General features: G+C 42.1%; 1 protein-coding gene across 3 annotated transcripts in view; it reads right to left on the reverse strand.

The window, feature by feature from the left end:
- Positions 1-20,173, reverse strand: part of prickle2b (prickle homolog 2b) — an 86,757-nt gene that overhangs the window by 12,431 nt on the left and 54,153 nt on the right. For 2 of the 3 annotated variants that reach the window (XM_020086969.2, XM_069511120.1), the window contains one exon: positions 1,043-1,226. In XM_020086969.2, coding sequence (XP_019942528.2) covers positions 1,043-1,226 — 184 coding nt within the window. Of the gene's footprint in view, positions 1-1,042; positions 1,227-7,037; positions 7,533-20,173 lie in introns of those variants that run through there. The other variant, XM_020086970.2, reaches the window with a different exon arrangement.

The following is a 20,173-nucleotide window of genomic DNA, read 5'->3' on the forward strand; positions in this document are numbered from 1 at the left end:
AAAATAGCTGCGCTTAGTCCTCTGAGGTGAAAACAGGGCTGTACCAACACTGCATGTTGACCAATTCATTGCTTTTAATGCATCAACAAAATGAAACCAGGCTCCATAAATGTGTCCAATAACCCGTAAAACTGGAAACCCTCCCACATGTGGAGCATTGTGGAGGGGATTTTCTTCAACAAGCGTAGGGCCATTTAATGCGTGCTTAGCTGAGGCTTCGTGAGGGCGATAAAACCTACTGTAAAAATGTTTGCAGGCAGAATGAAATGGAGATTAATTTAACTACGGGAGCAATATAATCCTAGTTAACCATTATTCTGCAGAAGGCACAGTCGGCATGAATCCTGAGCTATCATAAAGTGAGGTTGAGCTCTAAGTGAAGGGTTAAAAAAATATAGTGCCTGGAATTTTTAGGAGGTTTTTACCATAAGGTACTGTACTGGAATGTACATGAGTTTAATTTTATAACTGAAACCTCTCTTTATATCATATCACTGGAATCCTTCCATCCTCTCTTTCTAGCCTTTCAACCACCATGTTGTTTTGTAATATGAGTCCATATCATAATGTCTGGAGTGAAATCAGAGCTCTTTGCAAGCAATGAGTGACTGTTATTAGTTTCCTAGACTTTCATTGTCATTCGATCCCTGTAAGAGACCTGACTTGCAGTGCATGTCTGTTCTCAACAACTGCTTCAGAAAAAACAGGATAATATTTTAAATAGAGGACAGAGCCTTTGTCAGAATAGCACTAAGATATAGGATGAGATGCCTACATGCCTCAATTTCTTTTAAAGTAGTGGCCTTTCAGTGTGAACTGTCACTTGTTACAGTGGATGACAACTTTTGACACTTTGACACCTGAATGTTCAGAGAAGATACTGGGATTGGGTCATTGTGCAGTTTCCACAATCATGTGTGAGTCAGAGCTGACAGAAATGCACGGAAAACCTTCAGTTTTACAGAAAGACTTCAGTGGTCCAGGTGCTTTCTGGTGTATACACCATGGCCTAAAATAGCAGTAAGTGAAACCATGCTGGTACCTGTTCAGGTTTGAGTCCCGGCGGTACCCAGGCATACTCCTCCAGGGCACAGCCAGAGTCGTCATCTGAGGTAGAGTTCCTCTGGAATTCGTACATCAGCTTGGTAACCGTCTTCTCCATCTCTACAGGCATGGCTGGTACTGCATGCTCCTCACGACGACACTTACAGTGCACACAGATCTTCCTACCAAGGGAAAAATAAACATCTGTAAAGCCATCTCTGTGTGTGGACTACACTTATGTTTAACATGCAAATATTAATGAAAGATTTCATGGATCAAGAGTCTCTAATTACGCACAGAAGCAGTAGTTATTCGACCGTCTAGATTATATTGCTGAAAAGTGTGATTTGTGGTTTTAAGTTACTTTTGTGCCTTGAACTCACAATATTTCAGAATACACAGTAATTAGAGTGAAAACAAGCCTTAAGTGTAATAAATCACTATGTAAATAGAACTGCATCTCAGGTGATAGGGTTTCAGCAGGAACATGATGTCATACTGCAGGGACTGTTTTGGCCAATGAAACTTGTCATTAATCAAATAAATAAATACGTTACCCAAATAACAGAGAAAAAAGGAAACTCTGTCACACAACTCCTTTTAAGTTCTGTGAACCCCCGTTGACTTTTGTACAAAAGCACATAAGGCCTGTGCATGTTTGCAGACCCTCTACCCATAAAGCATGTGAACTCCACACAGTTGAAAGGTCAAGGCTTCCTGCTGCAGCTCTCTCACTAAAATGCGAGTGCCACAATTTCAAGGCTCAACAATCCTCTGGGGCATCAAGTATGAAGATATAATCACAAACAGGCGATGGAAATTAGCAGAATATAGAACCAGTGACAGTGATGGAAAGCAGTACTGTACAAACACACCAACACACACACTTCCCTATGAACGAGGTTGGCGAGAAACACTAACAGATGCTTAGCCAGGACAGTGCTCCACTCTCATTAGTCAAACGGACCCACCCAGCTTTAAAATGGAAAGTGTTCATGTGTGAGTTTCCACAGAAGGCCTGGGTGTTTGACACTGACACTCCTCCTACCTGCTCTCTCATCTCCTGTAGTGTCCAGAGAGTTATAAAAAGATTCATTATATTTCATAGACTCAAACAACTGCTCTCGAGTCTTGTTTTGCAAAATGTTTGGGATTAACAGCCAATGATTAAGAGAACGACACAGAACTTGGGAAACATCTCACAAAAAGCAGAACAGGATGTGGTTAAAAACCTGAGAGCATGGATTCAAAATAAAATATATACCACCTTCACCTGGTCTGTACTTTGATCCAAAGGGAGCAGACGATGCATGATGAAGAAACTCTGGGTGGCCAGAATGTCACATCCCACTAACCCTCGCTGGCCCTCAGGCAGCCAAACGAGGGAGACAATCCCATTAGCTTCCCAGACGGACGCCTGCCTGTCTGACAGACAGCCCTATACGGAGGAGCTTAAGGACACTCAGGACGCTGTTTGACAGGCTGACAACCAGGCTGGCAACAGATCTGTTAGTGTAAAGTGCTTGAAGCACAGACAGCACTGTGTGGAGAGCTGGCCGGGTCTCTCTTTGTATGATGCTTAGAGAAGCACTTCTTGACCAAGGGGTTCAGTCTTGGTGAACAAAGCACCTTATTCTATTTGGCTCAGCACTGATGGATTCTGTTGACAGAACAGACGTTGGAAAGACTTGAACACCACTTTCGAGTCATCTATGTAAACCATCTCTCTGACGTGCCACAACTGGTTACATGAGCAATCCTGCAAAAGAACACGTACACATCTATAGGTCTAAAGTCTGACACATTTTCCATCACCACTTGAGATTCTGTACCTTGCACCAGGAGACTAACAACCTATTACTGTCTGCTCCAGCTTTCAACACCGCCCTGAGCAGAAAAGCCAGACCTCTGTAAATTCTGCTGTCATGGTGGACGACTTCAGGAACTGACTCGATAAACATTAGCAAAATGCACAAAGGGGTGAGATATCTCTGCCACGGCGAGTGATGCAGCTCAGGCAGATGAACTCATCAAGTAGCTGTCAGGGAAGCAGACTGGTAGAAAATCCCTTTCATCCAGCATGATACTCTAGCCAGGGGCAACACAGCTTCCCGAGCTTCACAGATTTAAGGTTGATTAGTGAAATGACGCGCACTGAAAATGCATGCATCTACTAGAACACACACTCAAGGATAATAGTAGAAAGAGCAAGACAAAGTCACTTAACATGAAGACAAAACAACACATAAGGACAATTCTTCTGACATGCTGCCAGCTGATTATAAGTTACCTCTGACTTGGGCTGGGGAGAGTCACTTGGAGATATGAGCATACAAGAAGGAGCAGAACAGACCTGAAGGAAAGCATTTCACAGCACATTCCTTCTGACAGGACACATCACAACATCTCAGCTCCACAATCTGCTTGCTATAGTCTCCCTAGACTCAAACGTGGAGGCAAAAACTGCTTGCGACCTTTGAAGCAATGCACCTTTCTGACCCACTCTGTCAGACCAGATGTGTGATGATGACCTTCCTCGAGTGATTCACCTCGCAAACATCCTGTACTCTCCACAGCGGTGCTGGCAGAGATACTCTAAGCCTACAGGGGCCTGTTGCTCCTTCCCTCCCCGTCTATCCTCATGATTTACAACAAGGTTCATGCACATGCCTGGGATTTCCCCTTCTCTGAAACATAATCCCCCTTGCTTCCCCTTGTAATCTACATGATTTCAATTAGGGGAGATTTGGGGACTTTGGTAATACAAGTCGAGTATATCACTGACGCCTCATAAACGACTCAGGGGTAAATCGAAGCAGGTTAAAATGTTTGTTCTTTATTCAGGTGAGACAGGCACTTCATCCCCTGGGAGATATAAATGCTGACGAATCATTTGTGAAGTTTGTTTAAGCTCTGGGGGGGTATGTTGTTGGTTAGTGATCCCTGAGACCATGATGTCAGTAGACAATGATTCACCATTTCAGGTTAATTATCGTCACGGTCTTCTAGATTAGCTTTGTAACCCTGGCAACGGGTGTTTTCTACATGTGTAACTAGGTCCTGATAGGCGTCTCTATCAGATTCACAGACCTGCTTCAATTCTTTGTCTTTAGAATGGATTTACCAGCTTACAAGTAAATGGGCTTCAAAGCAATATGGTTCTTCCCCCAGCGCTAGTTAGAATTAAGAGACTGTTCAACACAAACTTTAAAAAGTCATCTGATTTAACTGTTTCCAAAAGCAATTTCAGAAAGTATGGCCTTGCAGGATTTAAAGCAGAAGTCTCATTCCACTCTCATTCCTGAGAAGCTCTCAAAACCGCTGCAGCCTTTCCATGGCATCACTCTAGATGGTCAGATTAAAATCCCATCTTCCAATGGCAGCTCTGCAGAAAAGCTGAGGTTGGTTGTCAAGCGAGGAGAGATCAGCTGGGTGCACACTGCAGCTACATCTTGTATTCTTTTTCCCTCTTTTTCTGCTTTTGTATTCTATGGAAGAAGTGGGGGGGATGTAGACAGACGTTTCTATTTAACAGCCCTTTGTTTGCTTCATATGACATTTCCAGTTAGTGTTTTGAAGCTGTTGTCCCCACTTTCATGAATTATTTATACACCAATATACAAAGTCTGGTCAAGTTGACGTCAGAGCCATTCGGACTTAATCATAGCTGAACATGACTGGAGGGGTTCCTGACAAGACTCCAGATTGACAAAGATGTTTTCCATTAGTGACCAATCAGTAAAATGCAGATGAAATATATTCCTGCAATCAAAGATTCAACCTGCATCCACCTGACATTCCAAATTACAGTGAACCAGTCATGCCCTCTTTCCAACGCTGGAGCTTTTTCTGTAAAAAGCACTGACATATATTCACAAATGTTGACATTTTAACTGACAACAAACTGCAAGAGTGTTTGAATGTTGTTCTAAAAGTCGGCTAGCTTGACAGATTAATCATGCATGTGCCTTATGACAAAATGCCTTTGTGTCATAAGGCACATGCATGATTAATGCCTCAAGTGCCTTTCGTACTTGAGATGCAATGACTCGCAGGTGCCCCTGCCTGGAAATGCCACATGTGCTAAATTTTAAAAAGTCAGGAGCTGCACGACCAGTGAAGATGACGAGTGTGTTTCTGGAGCTTGATCAACACTGAAGAGTAAAAGTCAGAATATCTTGGTCTTTGCTGGTTCCGTGTTTTTTCTAACTGTCTCATGTGAGTGTCCCAAAATCATGGAAGTACAATACAAAGTTGCTGGAATTAACCTTTAATCGTGCACGTAAGACAAGACATAGCTGTTTAATGTTGATCACTATTTTAACTTGGTTGAACAGAAAATGTTACAAACAGGGCGTGTTTAGTCTTCTTGCTTAGTGAAAGGAAAAAGGGACGGTGTCAAATATAATTAAAATCCTGCTGCCAAAATGAGTCAAATATGTCAAAAGCCAATGGAAAAGGAACTAACCACTAACTGAGGTGGGAAGTTAAACTGTGAAATCTGTTCATCCTATGGTAGTCTGATTGCAGAGAGCACACTGTTGTCCCCGAAAATCTAAATAAATAGTCACACTACTTTTTTAAGTAAAATTTTTAAAAGACGTGGGCATCATCACTCTCGTCTTTTTAAGGAGTAAATAGCAGCTGACAGGATTCGTGTAGAGTGAGAAGGAGAGAGCAAAGGGAAGAAAGAGATATTTATGTAACATCAGACTGAGATGCTTTCAGCTCCAGCCCAACTATACTTGAGACTGGATCACATTACATTCATTCACTGCTGACTTGTTCCATTAAGTGACACTGCTTTGGACATGAAGAGTGGGAGTCATGGGAGGGACATGCTTCCAGCACAACCTCAGCACAGACTTTAAAACCATACTCACACACCAGTGACCCAGTACAGATTTATCAACAAATCTGACAACCAGCAACATTTGGTGATTGACTTATGATACGTTGTGGGAGAAAAGATCTCAACAAATCTGCCAGGAACTTTGCAGAATATTACGTTGACTTTCCTTTCAATGTGTCAGTGGGAAAACGCAGCAACCAGTGAGGCTCTGACATTTTTCCAGGGGCAGTTGTGGACGTCAGGAATAATGTTGGTCTGGCTCCTGTCAGCTCAGTTAGTGTTCGGGCTGCTCTCAGACCTGAGGAGACCAGTGATACTGCAGCCACATTATTCATTTCAACCCCCTCCCCGCTCTCTCTGTGTGTGTGTACATTCATGTGCTAATCCAGTGACCCCATACACTGCCAAAAAAAAGTAGCCATCTTAACGGGTCAATCGCTCTGAATGGAGTCTTGTAATGGTCTCCTTAAGACAACTGCTATGGAGATGCGATTATCCCAAATGTTTCCAAAACAATAAATTACAGGAAACAATCTGAGCTTTTTCATTAAGTGGGATGATGTAAATTATCACAACTTATGGTGAAACAACCTGACACAAGTTGATTTACAGGGGGGAAATAAACATTTTAAATATTTCACAGAGGCCATTCTTCTATCTGTGTACTTAAAAGAACGTCTACAATCCATATGGCACAGAGGCCGCACCACAAAGACGTTGTGGCTGGCAGGCGCACTGTGGCAGCCTGAGCATTCACGCTACAGGGGGTGGGGTGGGGGGTAGAGGACGGTGAGAACACGTCCGTAGAGCTACAGTGCGAGTACGACAAGTCTTGAATTCCCATCGGTGTAACACCGGGATTTCAGTGAGGAACGTGGCCGTTTAAGCCAACAATGCAGGAGGAAAACCAACCCTTTTAAGGTCAATGACTTTAAAGTGTGCAGATTTCTTCAAATGTTTAGTTTTGACACTAGTTTGCGCATCCGTGACAAAGAGAAAGAGGTTACAGTCAGAAACGAACACGGCTTCACTGTGACACATTTCCATTACGCGCATTTAAAGCCCCGGCGCTGATCGTGCTCCGCGCAAAGAAAACAGCTCTGAACCAAAATAAACAACGAGCATATAATGTGCAGCTTACCTTCTTACAGACTGCGGTGGGCTGAAACCATAGCCCTGACCTCGGTGCTGTTGGTGGTGGAGCAAGTTTTATGATACGTCTTCCTCATCGCAGAATTTAGTCACCCAAGTCCTCACTCACTACGGAATCCCCCCCCCAGCCTCTCACCCTCGGTGTGTGTCGGCACCTCTCTGCTACATTTATCCCCTCCGGTTAAAAAGCCTTTTGTCGACCCCCTGTCCTCCGCAAACACACTCAGCACTTCTGCAAACGAGGAGCGGAGCTTAGAGGCAGAGCCGACTTAAGAAAGTGCGTAAAAACAGATCCCCGTTTAATCACAAGTCCAAACAAGAGTCCTCGGAAATATTTTCAATCCCAGAGAATAAAACAGAAACCTTCCGTGTGTGGCCGAGTTAAACTCCGTTCTCTCCGAGGCTGAGCGCGGGGCCGTGCGGACTTTCTGTGCGTAAAGGCGCTGCGCACTGGAGCTGCTCGGCTCTCTGCTGACCGACCCACTGACGAACAGCGCTTCATTTTCAAGTCTGGAAAATAACATGGCCACCTCCGGTAGGGACTTTCAAAATAAAATAAATCACATGTAAATAATGTTTTTTCTAAACCAAATGAAAAAGAAACTTTCCTGTCCTACACTGAAATTAGTTAGTTGTAAAGGGGAAAGTCTAAACCTGCTAAGGAACACTATGATATGTTCATATATATATATATATATATATATATATATATATATATATATATAGCTATTATGTGTTACTGATTTTTAAATGACCATGAGTAATTATGACTAGTGATGAATATTATAATGTATGAATATTTGACATACTCACAACAAATCACACACATATGTCATTTGTAGCCATTTCAAAAACATCTAGATTATAATTTATCTTCTGACATTACAGGTGTCTGTTCACTTCCATATAGTTGAAATGTATTTAAACCTTTTGTTTGAAGGCAATGTTGTTGAGTTCCTGTCCTGCTCTGGGCTCCTCCTGGTTGGCTTGACACAAACACACGCACACACGCACACACATCCTGGTGTGATGTCACAAAGTCAGCATCTCAACACTGGTGTAATTAGCAGTGTGAATGACTGGAGCTCTGGCAGGATTTGCATGTGAATCAAACCACTTCCCTGAATCCACTGGCCATTGGCAAGAAGAGAGGGAGTAAGAGAGAGGGAGGGGGAGGGAGAGAGGGAGGGAGGGAGGGAGAGAGCAGTGGGAGAAAAGGAGCTGCAGGGTGCTGACCTGCATGGGGAAATGGGGAGGTGGACCCCTGTATACACAACAGAGCTGTTTAACATAAGAAACACACATTACTGAAAGGACAAAGGCATTACAAAAGCAATGAAAAGCCACCAAATCAAAAACAAATGTATTCTCCAGGGCACCCATGTCAAATATTCAATGACTGAGTAGACCACAATCATTTACACTCATATGTATGTGTTATTACATAATACTCATTGTGTTAAAAGTAGAAGAAGATGCTGCATCTGTCTCTCCTCTAGTTTTACTGTTTTTCACCGACCAAATGCTGCTGAATACAATGCAGTAGACAACAAGGAAATTGAAGGAAGGGATTGATTTCCTGACATGATCTACAGGCAGAGTCCGTTAGCTCAACTATTACCAACAGCAGCCATTTCAGATTGTCCTCCTCTTAATCTCTGAAACACTCGCTTGTCTACAAAGTCCACCCTGAGATCGCTCCTCTCTTATTCCTTCAGTGAGTGGCAGGAGTGTTTAAAAACGTCCCACTGCTGCTCCTTAATACACAATGCATCACGTAAAAGAAGAAAGTGCCCAGATGTTTTTTAACATTTTAACAGACGATTTGTAGGACGGATAGCATGGAAGTGTGTTAAAGTAATTAAATCGAAATTTGTGTATATTATTGCCAATGTGCACCATTGCTGCCTGCTGGACAACACAAGTTTAATAAAATATATGCAGGAAAGTTAATTAACATTTTAAAGCTTCAAAAATGAGCTTTTTTTCCACTGCCGCTTAAACAGACTTCTTCCCTCGAGTCAGACTAAAGCCCTTCTGCTTTTCTTTTTAACGAAAGCCATCTTTCTGCCCTCTCCTCCTCTCAAATGTGGCAAATCTCTCTAAATCTTAATCTGATACATAAAAACATATAATCACATTCTCCTTTACAAACTCAAGAATATCCATTACAACTCAGGCTGTACTTATGGCCTGTCCCCTACATTTTACAGGGAGCCCTTAGTGACAGTGTCCTGTGCTCATAGCAGCCACAGAATAGGGTCAGCTGGTTTGGGTCCAGTCCCTCCCTTTTCCCCAATAAACTGTTCTCCGACCTGCAGTGAACTTTTAAAATGCCATTAGTGGACTGAATAAAAGCATAGAGGCCGGCTTGGGGGGACATACCACAGATAGCAATGCCTTCATTGACTCCTGGCATGCACAGAGAGCCCCGACTTGGTAATTTTAGACAGTGAGGCAAACAGGTTTACTCCCTTCCCAAGCACGCATATAAGCGTATTGAGGCTTTTGTCTCTATCAAAGCACAGGAAGTGAAATATTGTAAATACATGTTCCCTGAGGCTTGAAGCCTATCTGAGGTATGCAAGAGAGTTGTCCTGTCTCAAAAGGTCTTATCCTACAAGAAGATTTTTCACGTCTTACCAGGAAAGGACTTTATTTATATACTGTCCGATAAGGTCAGAAAAAACACACTCTTAATAAGTCAGTGCCTTTATCTGGATTTGAAATGCAGCCAACATCCCAACATGGCCTCCCCATCTTTATTTCTCATCTGCTTTTTTAGGAACACCAGTCTACTCTCCTTTCATGTGGCAAATGCTGATGGCTATCACTCCAGAGTCAACACACGAGGCAGCTGGGACTCACCCCAACAGCTGATAGCCAAGGCATGTTTGGTTGGGAGGGAGAGAACTTACTTCCTCTCTCATACACTGTCTCTCTCTGCTGCTGCTGCACATTTACCCCAACTTACCCCAAGTATTTACTCTGCCAAAAATCTACCAGCAGGCTGAGGAAATGCTGCTCAAACCAGCTAGAAGGTGCCAGTAGAAAACGACTTGTCAGAACATCTGAAGCTGGATTTATGTTTGAAACCGGGGATGAGCAGACGTCCTGCTATGAATATCAAGAGTGTAGGTTTTAATTTATAGGTCAGTGTCAGTTTTCAGATGTTCATAGCACCATCCTATACTCTGGCCAGATGTATCGCACATGATCAGGCCTCACTCTGCTTTTTATTCCACAAAGTTTACATTCTTTATATATATATATATATATAGTGATAGAGGCCTATTAATGTACTTGTAGAAATTTAGTTAATTCATGCATCTCATCTTTCTCCACATTTCATTACTAGTCTGAGCTGTTTACATTCATTCCCAGTGAGACAGCAGCTATCATGGGAAGCAGAGGACGGTGGAAATCTCTTTACGAGAAGTGTGCTATGAAAAAGGAGAAGACTACAGAGGGCTTCTTTAACTTCAGATCAACAATCTCCACTGGAAAAATGCTGTATCTACTTAATGAATAGACCTTAACAGTATCTGAAACCTGGAGACCTAACATCTTCCTGGAATGTGGTGGCTGTATCGAACAAATTCAGTAAGAAACGCTAGGAGGTGACAAAGAGAGCTCTTTTTAAAAAAATCTTTGTAAAACAATGTCTGCCATATGTATAGCATGTGTATAAATGCAACTTTATGAGCGTCTATGAGAGGATATTGTTTGAGATTGTCTGCATAATCATCGACATTCGATTAACTGCATTAACTGCTGTGCCCACACAGATACTTTTTTAAATGACGATCTCCATCCATGTGAATGTATTAGCGCTGTGTCAGAAATAATCTCTGAAAACGCACATCACATGACCATTCACGTACACTGTGGATGCACAAGTCCACAACAATTTGCATGTCATTCAAAACATAATTCGCCCCCTGTGCATGTAGACAGTAGCGTTTCCCATGTTACAGTCATGATTGGTTGTTAATGCAACTGCTTGTTACCTTCCAGAAAAGGATGAGAGGAGCATGACGTCTTCACTGATGAGACCCAATCAGGAAGCAAACGTTCATATCTGTGTCATTATTTCCAAAAGTCTGAGCGTCTGCCCGTCCGACCAAGGGTCATCAAACTAAAATGCATTGAGCCTGCAGCGTATCCAAAGGTCTCCATTTTAACAGCTCGAAACCTCCAGAGTTACATGGATGTCTGGTATAAATTGTGCAAAAGTGTTTTAAAACATATCAGTGTAAATTTAACTTCATCACTCTCTTTACCCTGCCTTGGATTGTAGAAAAGTTATAAACACTTCTGCCTTTATGGTCTGGTGACACTTTGTTTGAAACAGTTGGTTTTAAGAATAACCCAGCTTATAAATAAACCGGAGCAGAACGGAGTTAATTTTTCATTGATGGTTTAAGTACCAGGACACAGACCATTAAATCAATCGCTCAAGCGTTGAGCTCAGCACACTGGAAGTTGTCAACTGCTGCAGACAAGCCTGAGTTTGAAACACTTCCGACCTACTGTTTTTGTTTACCTGCGGTTTAATAACTTATCTTATGCTACATTAGAGGTGTAATGATTCATGTGAACAGAAAAGGGGAAGAACTGCCGGCTAGTATAAAGGTTCACTGGATTTCCTAACCTAGCACCGGTCACTGTGTCGGTGGAGACGCCTGATGCTCAGTGAGAGCTGTCTGAAAACCCACTGACCTACCTTCTGCCGTGACCTCTCTCTGCTTTGGCCCAGCTACTCTGCCCAGAAAGCAGATTTAGAGAGACATAAGTCTGGAGGCCTGCTATGGTTCTTCCACCCAAGCACCCCTCTGCACCCATGTTCCCGGCAGATAAGTGGCCATTATTCATCCCGTGCTGAACATTAACTGGATTAATTCTGCATGGGCTGAGGGGTAAAATTGTATTTGTCCAAAGGGGGGGAAACGGCAAGGAAATGAGGAAAGCAGCCAGCCTGGCTGAAATTCTAATTAGCTCGGGGGTTCGTTAGCACACAAACTCTACTCTCGCTGATACAGAGGCCTGGGTAAGCCATTAAGCCAGAGATGGGGGGGAAATAGAAGGAGACGATTTGAAAAAGTAAGATAAAAAAGTGAGAGATAGAAAGAGTGAGGACACAGACTTTTCATGAGTAAAGACCCAGAGCAGGGAGGTGACCTTGTGTAGTGACTCCTCGAGGGAACGGGGGCTATTTTTTGCCCCTACTGGCCCACTTATATAAGGGCTCCTCAGCACACTCCAAGTCCTTCACCTCCGTCTGTCCATCCTTCTCCACTTTAGGCAGCGCAGCTCAATTTCCAGTGTACTGTTTGGCGGCTTGTCTGCGAGCTTCTCTCAGCCCTGGACTCTGATTCAACACATAACTAAGTCATGCTCTGGTTTGAAAGAAAATACATGGACAAGAAATGTTCTATAGATATGGTGGAAGTAGGGGACACTGAAATTAGTTTTGACATTATTACTATTATTATTGTTATTTTTCATGCAGCCATTTATTAGAAATATATAAACATTTGGGCGAGGATATTCTGAGAGCTTAGTTTCGATTCTGTACAAAACAGTAATGTCTTTTTGAAAAGAAGTGTCGTGAAGTGATACACAAAATATCTCTCCCAGCAACAGATAAAGCTGCAGCTCTGATTTAGCATGATCATGTGGCTCCATGAATGAACCACCCACCTCCTAACCTCCCACATTCAGCCATTTGTCTGACTCAACTCTCTCATTCAGCCTCCACTAATGCTCCTCTTCCTCATCTTGTCATCATGACCCAGATGAGATGAGTAGGTGTCAGTACTGATTTGCTGACTCTCTCTCACTCACACAGTGTAGGTTTTTGTTTCATTCACTCCATCGCTCCATCATTTAAACCTTGTCTTCTTTCTAGTTCTCATCCCTGTAACAAATCACTTTGCAGCCCTCGCCTGTGGCCACAATCACATGCTGACTGACCAGATGTTCCATCATTAATAATGAATATTAGCATATAATCATGAGGTTGACCACAACTGGCGGCAGGCGCAGGTTTGATATATGATCTCCCCCTTACTTTCATTAGACTGCTTATAGGAAAGTCAACACAACAGCTTTTATTTGGAGTTTAGGGGTTTGACCACTAGCATACAAAAAGAAGTATCCAGGTGGGGTGAGAAAGTGCAAAAAAAGAAACTCGTGTTGGAGAGATAGGAATCTGAAGCAGTAACATTGCTCACTGTGTTTTTTTGATACTATTTTACATTTTATCTTACATTATCCAATATATTATCCAATTTTTCCAACTGTGTTTAAAATCAGAGAAATCTCTAATTTTATTCAAGGTAAGGCTTCATTTTGGTCGTCTCTAAATTGTGTCATATCTGCTTTATCCGTGGCTTTGCCCATCTCAGCTTTAACTTTTGGGTCAAACTACATATGAATATAGAAAAGCACACTGCTAGCCAGTTAGAAAGTCAGCTGTCTTTTCTTTTTAATGTTTGTATTGGTCATTTGTGACAGATCATGATCATTCATTGTTGTTTGCGGCGTAATAAGACAACAACTCTCATGATCCCACGCTGCAACACAATGTCACCAAACCTTTATTGTTTTGATTGAGAGATCCTTTGCAGTTGAAGTGAGATATTGTATGTTTAAATCCAGAGATACCATATGATAAAAAAGAAAGTCAAATGAAATAGAAGTTCCTTCATCAGTGAGCAGAGAAACTTTGGAAAGAAGGTTGAAAATATAGGAGAGTGTAAAAAGTCTTTGCCCAAGCAACCCAAATATCTCCTGTAATAGTTTAAGCTCAAACTTAAATAAACTCCAACAACTCAGCTATGCCAGATTTAAATATTTAGCTTTCAAGGACAAGGGGGATCCAGCGAAAGACAGGATCAGTTCATCAAGTAGAGCTCGGTCCGACTGCACTGAATCCACCCTGGAACAAACTGAAAGAATGTCTATGAACAAAGGTAAAGGTAACGTGCTTATGTAAAACTATGTCATAAGGTTGTACTGCAACTAGTTATCAGCAGCTGGATGGGGAAAAACCCCGATTCAACACACTAACTACATGTCTGACGTTTCCCATCCTGAACACAGCCAGGGTTTTGTTTGTGTGGTTTTGGGGTCTAATAATCACCAATAACAAAAACAATTGAGTCATGATAGTTAAGTAGGAACATACCTTCTGGTTTCATTGTGCCATTTAATGAGTATTTATAGAAGACCTACAAGTAGAAACATGTCTGCGGTGGGAGGAGTAGCTCATTGTTCAGAGCATGAAGCTTGATGAAGAGTATTTAATGAGCAACCGAAACTTGAAGGACGGTTTAGCTTCAGTGTGATTTATGAGACTGTACAGACACAAAGAGTGTGCTGAATGAATGATTAGAGGGAATGAACAGTGTGTGGATGTGAAGTCAGTCCATTGGAAAAGAACATGTTCAAATTATTGTGATGGTTTAATTTAAAAAATCTAATAAAATATCATGCATTTCTCTATATCATTAAAATATATATTATAAGTAATGAATAAATCAAATCTAATTGATACTGGTCTGGAAGCATCAAGACAATAACTATCAACAGGCTGTTGTTCAAATGTTGCTGGATCTTGATTTGTGCATAAAGGTATGTGACATAAAATTTAACAAACTGAGCCCTGTCCACCTCAATCCCTCATGTGAAAAAAGACAATACAATTACAAAAATTTTTTTTTCATTTTTTCATCACTTACCTCTTTAAACTGCCATCTAAACACAATATATCTCATGAGGTGCCCATGTTTAAATCCAGGAGTGTATGGGAGAAAGGACGTAAATGACTTGTGCGAGAAAGGAAAAGATCACCTCTGGCTGAGGTCATGATCTAAACAATGAAAGAAAGAGATGAAACTCACACATCTCAATAATTTTTTATCTCAAATATTCTAGATTCTCTTTCTATTTTTATTGTTATTTCTCACTACATTTTTCACTATGGAGGCTCGATAAAGGTGGATTATCGTATTTTATCTTTTTTCTGATTAAATAAAAACTAATCTTAGTCACTTTAACTACTACTAAATCCAGATCCAAGAAATGATTCCTCACCCTCATGTTTAGGCTTTTTTTATACAGTCTGTGTTCCCCCTTTATTTAATCTTGTTAAACTGTTTACCCTAAAACAGGGTGACGGGAGATGAGCAGATACACACAGTCCATTTATGTGAGGCCACTGCAGTCCTCTTTTCACAGAGTCTCAAAGGCCTGTGGAGGTTATGGATTGAAGAACAGACTGCCATTTCCCAGATGTGACGGACTTGCAGTGTGTTTCATCACTGGCCGATAAAAACGGCGAACCTGGGGCTTTATTGATTGATCACTACCAACAGGATCGATAGTGGGGAGCAGACACACAAGGACAGATGAGGCTGCAGAGGCAAATCACATTGAGCCATTCACATGCTCGGACAAATCCCATTAAAGAACTTCCACCATACTGAGGTCGAACTTTCCTAAGCCATTTTCAGAGATGACCTGTGGATAAAGTCGGGAGAATTGGATTTGGAGTCTTTCACCTTTCACAGATGCACAACACAGCAGTAGATTCTCTGCAAAGACACGTTCACAAGAGCAAAAAATCCTCCGCAAGCATCGTATTAACTCCACTGCAGGGATCATGTGATTTTCTACACACAGACACCTATGTCGGCTCTTATCACCACAAACTCTCTTAACATCTTTGTTGGTGTCTTTTCCCCAGGAGATATTTTTAATTTTTATCTTTGCATCTATCACAAGTTAGAAGCATCATTGATCGCCTGATGTGTTCACACATCAAATTCTCCTGAATTTCTGAAGATTTTATACCCGGGGTGGCCAGGCGGAGAAATTCTTCATATAATCCGGAGCCTCTCACTCAAACTTTAGCGTTCACACATGCTCCTACAAAGAAAATACAGAGGATCTGCAGTATGAGTTCAGTACATGTGTGAAAGCAGCTCCGGTGAAAATCTCAGAGCAATGACAGACCTTCACACCACACTCATGACCGTGGGCTTATTTTGTGCAAATGTCTTCACAGGGCCGTCAGAGTGATGTCTCTATCTGTCTGTAGCTTTGCTTCACCCACTTGATTCCCCCACTCACAGCTAAGTCTCCCCCACAATCCCTATTTAAAGCACGGCCCATTAGTTAGGAGTGAAAGAGAGCTGTGCCCTGAGAGAAACTAGATCACCCAAGCCCACTGCTGTTTACACCAGACTCGGCCCGCCGCTTGAGTCGCTGTTTATTTGAACTGTGAACCTCCATGTGAGGTGTGTGTGAAAGGACAAGTCCATGTGTATGTGGGAGAGAGAGCGAAAAAGACAGAGAGCATGTGAGGTGAGGGGGAGGGAACAAGTTCCACACAAAAACCAGTGTCTCGCCCTCCGATTTTTTTCACACCTCTCTAACACGCTTTTCACAGTGTATTTATTCGCCCCGCGGGCTCCTGGCGCTCCTTGGGTTCTCCAGGCCACAGACGGGCCTCTGTGCAGCCCGGTCGGGGTGTAAAGGAGGCTGAAAACAGACCTCTCACACCATCCCTCCCCATTCCACCCTTAGCACTCCAGACACAATAATGTCCCTCTGTCGACCCACGTACGACATCACAGCCTGTTCTTACACCTTTGCATATGTTCAGACATGCAAGATCACACAGAAAACATACAGACTCCCCTGCTGCGTAGTATTCACTGTAAATTCTAAATTCACTCATTCACACATACGTTACAACTGAGAAAGAATGCATGCAATTGTACGCACGATTATATAGAGATTTTCATTCACAGCAGGGAGGCTCACAGCTGACTTCATACCCTCCCATGACACACACTCACATTCTTTTGGAACAGTACGGTTACTGTGGGATTGGTTCAAAGTGTCCAAGCAGAGGATAAGAAGACCTGGGCATCAATGAAGCTACTTATCCAGAGCACACTGACTGGAAGAGCGATGAGGGATATGAAAGCCAGCCAAGTATTCAGACATGAGAACAAGGACACTCACTGAGGAAACACACGTCAAATAAGAGCACATAATATACATAAATATTAACACACATCCACTGAGCGCTGGGCTTATCTAAATGCTGAATGTACTGAAGCGCTCTGCACTTACCTATGGTGGGAGGGTTAACATGTTGCACCCTGTCCATATGCAGATATTTTGCCAACCAAACGTTTTCCTCTATGTTTGAGCCGCTCATCAGGGTGACCAGGCATTTTCTGTCAGGGCCCTGAGGCTTTGGAACTGCCTGCTGGACGAGATTAAGCTTGAAAACTCAATACCGATGTTTAAATCACTGCTCAAAACTTATTTTTATAGGAAAGCATTTCTAACATGCGAGCTGTAATTACTTTCACCACAATAATGACAATTATAGAGTTCACGTATGATGTTCTTGAAGTCCCTCTCCCCTCCCTTGACCCCACCACCCCATCTCTCTCTCTATTCTACTCCCCCATTGCCACCCACCTCCTCTTTCCCCATTTCTCTCCACTCACCCCAACCAGTCGAGGCAGATGGCCGCCCACAGTGAGTCTGGTTCTGCCAGAGGTTTCTCCCGGTTAAAGAGGGAGTTTTTCCTCTCCACAGTCGCCAAAGGGCTCGCTCATTGTGGGAACTGTTGGGTTTAATAGGACAGCTTCTGACTCTGCTACCTATGAGAGTAGGTATTTAGTTCAATTTAGTTTAAAAACAAATAAATAAATTGAATAAAAAAGGCACAGAGGTAATGACATCTGATCTACTGAGCAAGCCACATGGCTTTTATAGCACTGCCATACAAGCCAGTAGCCAGTCAGATTTACTTTTAACCTCTCTCAATGTTATTGTGATTAATAGGCTGAAATACTTGATTACACCAAGGTACAATTTAAGTTATTATTTTCATTACAACAACCACAACAACCTGCTCCGTGGCTCAAAAAAATTAACTGAATTACCTTTTTATTATAATTTATTCTTCCTCTAGCCATGGAGTTTATTATTTTTCCTGTGAAGCACTTTGTAACTTTGTTGCTACAAATGCAGTTATTCTTATTATTATCTCTGAAACGCATATTTTTTCAGTGTGTCTGTACATGTTAGTGTTTGGGAAACATCACAGCTTACTTAGATCATCCCCACTGTTGCTCTGTGTAATGAGCATGAGCAAGAATCAACAACAACAATGGCATCTATACGTCTAACGTTTTTTCTACATTTGGTTAGCACTGTAAGGTCTGATTAAAAGTTTGCAGCAATATTTCACATTTAGCAGGATTCACAGTTGACTGCCTCACCCAGTATTACTGCGACCACAGAGTTTGTTGATGTAGACTACTGACCGGGCATTGTTTTTTTGATTGTAGTCATTTTTGTGTTCGGAAAAGATCCGTTCATAAAATATCCACAGCAGTGTAGACAAGGCCTTGAGTGTGTCTGCCTCTGAATAAACAGCACAGGCGTCAGTGGCTGTAAACACGTCATTCACTCTTATGATCAATCTATCAAACTCACAATAAGGAAGATATAACATTTTATATAACATTCCAATGTGAGTGCGGCATGAACATTCAGAAGACCACAAGAGAAAGCAGGAGCCAGAACCTGGTCTGAATTAACAGGATGTCAAATAAGTTATTATCAGCATCAGTTCCCTTCGCACATGCTTAACAATGACCAATCCAAAGACACTTTAAATCATTTGACATGAAAAAATAAAATAAAATAATATTGCAGCTGCTCCCTGAAGCATGGAACAGCTAATCACTGTGTATCATTCTGCTATAGCCTATGCTGCCGGGCGCCACATGTGTCGCTGGCAAGCTCTGCACATAAACCACACAGTATTCCCAGATAGAAACATAGAGACATACAGAAACACAGCAAATGCTGGACATACATACAAGACTTTCCCTCACAAACATGCTCACACACACACATACAACCATGCAAACAATCATATCACTGTGAAATTCATTCAAACCCACCAGCTATCGTTAGCACAACAGAGAGGGACACACTAATCTGTGGAAAGGCACTGTTGATATCCACCGTGTCTAATCACATTGCAGCTCAAGTATGTTTGGTGCCTGCTTTGGCTCCACTCTGGTATCTGGGGCAGCGTACCAGCCAGTAGAGTAAACTCCAGACAGGAAAGGCTGTTCCCGTGTGTTTGTGTGTGTGTGTTTGTGTGTGTGTCTGCATGCCAAGACTGTGCCAGCCACAAGACTGATGCTGGCGTCAGAATGAATCACAGTCAGTGTGCCGTTCCTTCCCTGCAGCACATCGAGAGGTTAGAGAGAGAGAGGGACAAAGACGGAGGGATCATAAAAACAGATCATAAATGAAACATCAATGGGGGATAGAGTGAGCGAGAGAGAGAAACATAAAAGAGAGTGTGAAAAGCAGAAGGGCTTGTGAAACAACGCCTGAGAGGGCAGCACAATGGAAAAAAAAAAAAAACATGACAGGGAGGGACGCTATCACCAAGCCCATCCATCTGCAGCCCAGCTACATGCCAATACATTAATGAATTCTCTGAACCTGACCTATGGATTAGTCTAATTGCGGGTTCACGTCGACCTAACAATGACAAGCATCTAGTTTTACCCTTCGCATACTCTGACAAAGCTGCTGCGACAGTATCAGACAGTAAATATACCAAATTTGACGACACTTAGCCCCAGTTAGTTTCCTGTGGCCATCAGTTAAAGTCTTGTCCCATCTGAATTAAAAACATAAATATTGTTACGGCTTAATTAAATAATTTTAATAGGATAAGTAAATTTGATCATGGGAGAAAACTAAGTTTGAGTTTATCATTCACATTACGTTGTGCTTTGTATTGACAGGGATTCAGTTTGAAGGGAACATAGAGCTGGACAGTCTGGGCTAGTGCAGCTCAATGGAATCCTCTATTTTTAACCTCTTGTGTTCGGAGTGTGAACAAAAGAAACATCATTTGTAGGCATGTAAAAGACAGAGGTCCCTGATTCACTTATTGAAATCACTCCCTGTTTCATTCATTCATTTCTATATGAAAGACTTTAATTTGCAATAAACAGAGAATTCAGACACAACCTATCATCAGCATTTTTGTGATATTTT

The sequence above is a fragment of the Paralichthys olivaceus genome, chromosome 2 (assembly GCF_024713975.1).
Source record: "Paralichthys olivaceus isolate ysfri-2021 chromosome 2, ASM2471397v2, whole genome shotgun sequence".
Classification (NCBI taxonomy): Eukaryota; Metazoa; Chordata; class Actinopteri; order Pleuronectiformes; family Paralichthyidae; genus Paralichthys; species Paralichthys olivaceus.